Raw genomic sequence first — 8,001 nt, 5'->3', positions numbered from 1 at the left:
TAACTTAATATATTTACAATTCTATATAATAAAATTAATAATATTATTAAAAAATTATCACAATTATATATCCTCGTGAATTTTTTGTCGAAATAAAACATTAAATTTATGACCCTTAATATTATTATAATAGTAAAAATAAAATAAGACATTTTTTTTATATATCCTAATTTTTCTAATCAAAATTATTTTTACAATGCTAAGAATACAAAGAACAAAATTGCTATATTCAACATTAAAGCTAATGCACTGGCATGAAATTAATTGTTAAACTAAGGCAACAAATAATTAGGGTAACTAAATTTATAAAATGACCCCAAAAAAGTTTAAAAGAATTTCTTTAAATGCACTAGGCACTTAATAATATCAAATATTACTTTATCCATTTTCCTAACTTAATTATATAATATTTTTATCACTAAAATCATAATAGGTCTTTACTTGATGTTAAAATATAAACTTAACATCCCAAAATATATTAACTTAACTCTATCATGTAGTCTAATTAATAGAAAAAATCGTTTTTTGTTGTATAAATTTTTAAAAATCATATGTTTAAATCATTTAATTTCCAAACATCTAGTTCCTCAAAGTTTTTCAGGATGCTAAATCCATTTTATACATTTACAAGTATATTTTAAACAACATAAAATCACAATGTTGCTAGAAATTGTATTGTGAGATTCTCACTAAAATCTATTAATTAGACTATGTCTAACATTAAGAATAGTATAATCATATAAATTAAATGGTTAATAAATGAAATTAAGAATAAAAAAATTACATATAAATCATATAAATTAACAATAAAAAATCATATAAATCAACTTCATATAACTTTATTTTAAATTATCATTATTATTAATTATAAAATATAAAAATAATTAACATATGAATTAAACTTATATACATTTAAAAAATATGTAACAAGATTCTTTACTATGGAGATTCACCACACTTAAAATTTCTTAACTTGTAAAGAGGCATTGTTAGGCTACTATATACCAATATCATGGCTTACTAATAACACATGCCCACAAAACATTAACTCATGTTTATATGGCACATGTTCACATGACATTTTTTAATTAATTAATTTAATTAAAAAGTCAGAAAAAAGATAATTATATTTGAGATATATCTTAATAAATCTTAATCTTTAATATAAGAATATGCTAGAAATATTTCATCAAGGTTAAATCTCTACAATCCACTTAATAACTATTGTTAATTAAATTAAAATTCTGAAAGTCTTATTCTAAAATAGAAATAAACAGATGCAGTTCCATAGACATAATAAAAAACCTCATTAATCTAGAGGTTTTCAATATCAGCTGAACCAGATTGAGATTCAAAAAAAATTCCAAAGATACAATAGACAGTAACGAAATTAATTTATATATATAAAATTCCAAAATCTTCTAGAAACCTACAATTCTACGTTAAAAAAATATCTCAAAATAAAAAATAAAAACATTTATAACAAAATGGTACAGGAAGAATAAAAACTTCAGTGACTAATTCTTATATATTAGTAAATATATTAAATAAAACTTCGATGTCTTTATATTTTACAAACTGACTTACGGACCTTACATTTAAGCTCTTTTGTTTTATTGCTATAATAGATATTCAAACATGAACTGAAACCTTTCTCTTATTTGTACTGCAGATGTAGCATAATCTGCGTACCAAATCACCCATGGAAGCAGTGGTGTTAGATGCTGAAGTGTGAGACTATGACACAGGAGAAGTCACAAAGGCAGGCTTTGTCGGATCCTGTAACTGAAGGAATCAGTTGAAAGCATATTCCAACAGACCGTGTACACAAAAGTTGGGATTCTGCCTGTGTACACAAAAGACCAATCTATGCAATTCAGCGCTTGTTTCGTATCTCACATTTCAAGAAAGGGCCACGAGCTAATCGCACTATGATGTTGTAACGCTTCTGCCCATCATGCCGGCTACGTTTGTTTGCGTCTGCATATGTGCATGACAATAATTATAAGTTTTCTTGATAAATTAATGGAAGTCAGTCACCGAATAAGATTTTATCAAGGCTCTTATTCTGGAGGTACTCTTAAACGAGCAACCTTTCTAATCCCTCTGCATACCAGCCGCTATTATGTTGAATTTTGAATACAAGTTTAACTTCATTTAGAAATTCCTTCCTTCCATGGATGTGAAGGACAGTTTTTTCACAACCATTTCTTTTCCATCCTCGGTAGTTCCTTAAATAATTTAAACAAAAAAATTCTAATCAAACTTTTGTAGAGTAATTAAGCTTAATTTGCTTCCTGCAATACACTCGTTTTGAGGCTACTAATCTACATCCAACGCTCAGAGACCATCCTGTATTATTACTATAATTTAAGGTTCTGAACAGTGAAAACTAGTACAAACTTTCTTAGCCTTATATGTTACCTTGTATACAGGGCCAAAGCCTTCCTCTCCGAGCTTGTTGTCATCATGAAAGTTATTCGTGGCACCTCGTAATGTTTCCATCTTAAACACCATATGTCCATCAGGATCGGTTGCTGTGTTTTCCTCATCTGTATCATGAAAATACAAAGTTACCTTTTGAACAAGCAAAAAATGCACTCAATAACCAGCAATACCCAAGAGTTGTTAATATAAATACCTTCATAGCCTTTTCCGAATGTGGCGGATTTCAGTCTCTTCCCAGTTGCAAACAAGCATGCCATGAATACCAGAGCCAAGCCCCCCACAACACCTAAAATTAAAATTGTGTGTGTGCCTTTGTGTGAAGACTTGACCTCATCTGCTTTATTAGCTACCCCCTGCGTACTGTTCAGTGCAAACGTGGCCGAATTAAAAAAAGGATATATTGCATAACGGAGTATGCAGCTTTGACTCCAATATTGAATTCCTGCAGCCGTGTCAGAAGTGAACATTTTACTGATTGAGTATGACAGGCACCTTCTGCAATCACGAGTAGAGAGATCCCTGGTGCACTGGACCAGACCGTAAATCGTTTGGGACGCCGAATCCAGAGATGTAGACAAAGCAGATCGTTTCGTTTCGCTTGCTGCTTCAATTGACAATTTCTCTAACAGATTCTGTGCAGTACCTTCGAAGTCAGGTGGGACAAAGACAACCGTGTTCCCGCTGAAGGTCTCAGCGTAATTACACCCCAAATCGGTATCCAGTTGTCCGATGAAATTATAGTTTCCATAGCGTAAGAAGCACTGAAAAGGCCAGATACTACCGCCAACGGCATTCCCACAAATTTGTCGAATGTTAGCGGTTGCAAATTGCCAACAACTGAAGCACTGGTCGACTGTCATGTCTTCTCTGCATTGGAGGAGGCCATATATTCTGTTAGGACTTTGGCCATACACAGATATATTAAACCCAGTTTTGTTGGCCCCTTGACCAAGACGATCAAATACAATGTTCAGGTTTTTCTCAAACGTACTGCCTCGTGTATAGTTACTGCCATCGCATTTAGTTGTTGGTTCACCTGTCGCTGCGTTGCAAATGTGTCCATTAAAGGTAATGTTGATGAAGGTCGAAACAAGAATGATGGAGTAGAAAAGCGTAATATTTTGGCCGATCAAGAGAGAGCGTGCAGAATCCCTTCCATGAAACTTCATATTTGTTACAACTACGATGGCCATCGGGCACTGGAGAACCTGCACAGATGTTCTCCACAGAGCATACCGACGATACTAAAGAAAATTATTCTGTTCTGTGCAGGCTATTAATCAATAAGAACAATACAACTAGACAGCCCCTATCCACACACCTGCTCGGCAAACACATATCCACTCAATTTTAAAAATGATAGATAATGAATTACACCTACCAGTCTCACCCTAAAAGATAAAACTGCTTTAGCTAAAATTATTTATTTGAGTTTATTTTGATAACAGATTTAGTTTAAAATTATTTATTTGAGTTTATTTTGATAATAGATTTAGTTTAATAATTTTGTTTAGTTGAAAAAGTTAAAATGGTTTTGAAAGGAGTTGTGTTAGTGTGATTTTTTGGAGTTGAAAAAATTAGGGTGAAATTTTGATCTGTGTTATTTAAATTGGTTTTTTTGACATATAGATTCAGCGCTTTGAAAAACCTCAGGGCACTTCGATTGTGCAAAGTTTGAGGTGAAATCTTGATTTGTGTTATTTAAATTGGTTTTTTGACTATATATATATGGATTCAACATCTTGAAAAACCCCTAGGGCACTTAGATTGTGCAGAGTTACCAATCAAGGTTGTGATTAGACTGGAAACACTTCCAAAAGGTTTTTGAAATATCTATCAGGAAAATATGATTCAATCTATCTGGAAGAGTTTTGCTTGATAATCAGGAATCACAAAAGCCTTATTAAGTTAATTGCAATTTATAATAATTAACTTCCAACTTTAAGTTTTGATTTTTTGCCAATCTTGTTGTCATTTAATTTATATAATTTGGACTAGTTTAATAATTTTACTTAAATTTTTATTAAATTTTTTCTAATAATAAAATAAAATTATAAAATCAACTTCAATAACTTTTTACTTCAATCCTCCCATTTAATAAATTTGTAATAAACAATAAACTTATTAAACTACCACTCAAACAATTTAATAATCATTTTGGATGACCATATTCCAATTACAAATTCAATGAATTTGTAATAAATAATAATCTTATTAAATTACTAGTCCAACAACACCTAGCTTTATCAAAGAACTTCTTATCAATCTACTAGTCAAATCTTTAAGTGAACTTATTTCCAGAATCTAAAAAAAGAATAGTAATTTTATTCCATTACCACTCCAACAATTTAATAATTAATAATGGATTAACTTATTTAATCAAACAAAATAATAATTAATATAACCATATAAATTAAATATCTGCTTAAATTAAAAATATGTTAATTAATTAATAAATCGTTTTAATTATAATAAAATTTGATAAAAATATTTATTAATAAAGGACTTAACTTTGTTTCCTTTCATACTGATCGCATACACAGAATCTAAATGCACAAGTTTAATCATCAACAGGCAAAGCCAACTACATAAAACAAGGCATCGGAAGAGGCAGGAATGATCTTCAGTAATGGCGGGCAAACATTATGCTCCAAGTGTACATCACTAAATGCATATGTTGATTGGTATCCTAGCAGCAGCAGTCATGCCATATCCTGACTTTGATATTATTCTTCACCAAACTTCACAATTTATGTAAACCTCTCACTTCAACGTCGTCCTTTCAAAGCCTATTTCGTCTTATTCCTTTTCTAATCAGATTGCGGTGATTCCCATATTGACTGTGTGAAAGTACATGCATCACGTGGATTGCATCACTAAGAAATAAAGAAGAGTTATTGTGCATTTGATTGTTTGAACCATTGTTTGAATCAGAAATGATTGTTTCAACTAAAAACATCTGTTATTTAAACGAAAAAATAATAAAAATATAGAAATATAGTTATTATATTTTTTTGGGAAAACCAAAATATGCATATTTTTGAATCAAATTAGTGCCTATTTTTTTTAAACTAAAAAAATTAATATAGTTATTATATATATTTTGGGAAAATCAAAATATGCATATTTATGAATCAAATTAGTAACTATTTCTTTTAACAAGTTCGCATTGCACGCGGCATACCTGCCGAATAAAAATTTATATGTTAATTTGGATTGAAGCGATAACAAATATCTTTCGTCCTCGGTCCTCCCATTATTTCTATGTCCAGTGATACACCTTCAACCAAGGCATCGTAAGTGCATAAGCATCTATCAACAACATTACAGGAAGCATCAATAGCTAGGACAAGTTCTACCGAATGGACTCAGAAGTAGACTCAGCGGTAGAGCTAGTAGCCAGCTTATGATTAATTAGTGGTCATGTCCTTAGCGTATGATTTATTAGGGGAAGTAGGGGTCGTGTTCCTGGCCTATGATTCATTAATTAACCTCATCTTGGAACACAACACCTAGATTAGTGTTCTTTTACTGATATGGGCTATTCTTACTAGCGTGATAATAAATCTAACTCTTGTGTCACCATTTCCAGAGCTTATACTTTGTCATCATTGTTCCTTGGATTATTAGTTAACCTCGTCTTGAAACAAAGCACCTAGATTAGTGTTCTTTTGCTGGGACATGGGCTATTCTTACTAGCATGATAATAAATCTAACTCTTGTGTCACCGTTTCCAGTGCTTATACTTTGTCATCGTTGTGCCTTGGATTATAGTTGGCCTACTTAATCATGGCTGGGTATGATATGGAGCTTTTATTAATTAGTATGCTTTTATTTACTCTGTTGGTGACTAGCTAGAACATTACTTGTAAGCAAGTAGCCTAATGTGTGTCTAGAAACATGGTTTATGAGCATACTTGATTGAAACTCGTAAAAACCCTTAGCGAGAAACATCTGTTGGGAGTGATAAATACAATTACATTATCATGGTGTATCTATGAGTGGGCCTAATGGTTAAGAGCATGTGTTTCCTCCTAAGAGGTCACAGGTTCAAAACCAGAGGGGGGTAGAGTATGTATGCCTTCGTAGACTTAGCAGTGAAATCACTGTGTGGAGGTGGGTCCCTTGTCCCACAAACAAGGGGGTCTCATACACCAATTTGGTGTCTGGCTTGGCTGTGACCTTAAAAATGGATATTATTATTATTATTATGTGAATTAGTCCATATGACTTGCTACTACTACAAGGAATAAGATCTACATAGTTAAGTCTGGTTTACGGTTTCATTGATGAGGGGTATACAGTTAATTAATCTTTATTTTATTGCTATTAGTCGTAATATATACTAAGAGGCTAATGTGTCAGTTAGTAATTAATCGTACTTTATAATTTGCTAACACCTTAAATCATGAAAAGTTGGAACAAAAGAGTACTATGTACGTCATTTCTTCCATTGAAGACTTCAACTACTAATCAACCACTTTTTTGATATTTCCAATGCCAGCGAATATTTCTTAATGAATTTTCCACAGCATATTAACTCTCAACAAAATATTCAAGTTATTTAAGTAACACATGGAGCCGCATTTATAGGTTGAAATCAGAGGCAAGCACGATTTTGATATCCAACGAATATTTTCTATTCAAGTTATTTAAGTAACACATGGAGCCGCATTTATAGGTTGAAATCAGAGGCAAGCACGATTTTGATATCCAACGAATATTTTCTGATGAGTTTGTTGTAGGTTGAAATCAGAGGAAACCACAATTTTCATATCCAGCTACTATTTTCTGGTGAGTTTGTTGTGATGAGGAATTATATAGAGAACACGGGATGCAGCCTATGCCTAATACGCGCCTAGGGCTTGCCATATGAGTTATAGGGTACACCAAAAAGATGAAATACATTTTGAAATTGAGATTCATTATCCCGGAAGCCAAAGAGAGAGGCAGTCAAACTAGTTGCCTTAAACATAGCTTCAATCCGACTATCTCAGGTAGGTTGGGGACTAGTGGGTTGGGGACTAGTGGAGAGGATCAATTAGCTGCTTCTTCCGAGAGAGGGGGGGTAAACCGACAACAACCCAAAGGTCTCGGGGGAACAGACAACAACCCAATGCTTTTTGATTCAGTTTTTCAAACCAAAAACACATTAGGGAAACGATAGTCTGGCATCTAGACATGAAACAACATAGGAATTACAAGTGGCCACACCAAAATGAAGCGGTTTCATGGTTCCGCGTTCCTATTCCTTCCTACTAGCCTTCTAGTTTTCAGTCTGTCAACCACGGATGTTATTGCTTCAATGTCAAATTTCGAAATTGCATAGGGTTGAATATAGGTAAGGTATTTCCCCATATCTATGACCTAGTTAATATCTATGGTAAAATCATGAGCAGAAAGCCAAAATTACATTTATCCTTACAGGGAAAGTGTCATTAAGGCCCTACATAAAGAAAAAATAGCATAAAGAAAAAATAGGTTGTACTTCAACAAAAAACTGTAAGATTCTCTTTGTTCTCATAGATTCTTGTTTTGATGAGATTATTTTCA

At 32.5% G+C, this 8,001-nt stretch overlaps 1 protein-coding gene across 1 annotated transcript; it reads right to left on the bottom strand.

The window, feature by feature from the left end:
• Window positions 1-1,514: 1,514 nt before the first annotated feature.
• Window positions 1,515-3,776, bottom strand: LOC149171914 (cysteine-rich repeat secretory protein 38-like). Its single transcript, XM_089427631.1, has 3 exons — window positions 2,642-3,776; window positions 2,425-2,552; window positions 1,515-1,980 (listed from the first exon to the last, which is right to left on the bottom strand). The coding sequence occupies exons 1-3, from the start codon at window positions 3,639-3,641 to the stop codon at window positions 1,930-1,932; spliced, it is 1,179 nt and encodes a 392-aa protein (XP_089283757.1). The 5' UTR covers window positions 3,642-3,776; the 3' UTR covers window positions 1,515-1,929.
• Between the last annotated feature and the right edge of the window lie 4,225 nt (window positions 3,777-8,001).

This window comes from Pinus tabuliformis, chromosome 4_2 (genome assembly GCF_031772625.1).
Source record: "Pinus tabuliformis cultivar Carrire ecotype Pingquan chromosome 4_2, CPIR1, whole genome shotgun sequence".
NCBI lineage: Eukaryota > Viridiplantae > Streptophyta > Pinopsida > Pinales > Pinaceae > Pinus > Pinus tabuliformis.
The sequence above is the reverse complement of the archived record's forward strand: the minus strand, read 5'-3'. Positions and strand labels throughout refer to the sequence as shown.

Coding starts and splice junctions, on each gene's coding strand:
- LOC149171914 (XM_089427631.1), bottom strand. CDS start 3,641: ATGGCCATCGTAGTTGTAACAAATATGAAGTTTCATGGAAGGGATTCT. Junction 2,553..2,641: donor ATTCGGAAAAGGCTATGAAG/GTATTTATATTA, acceptor TTCATGATACAG/ATGAGGAAAACACAGCAACC. Junction 1,981..2,424: donor GCTTTGGCCCTGTATACAAG/GTAACATATAAG, acceptor GCACATATGCAG/ACGCAAACAAACGTAGCCGG.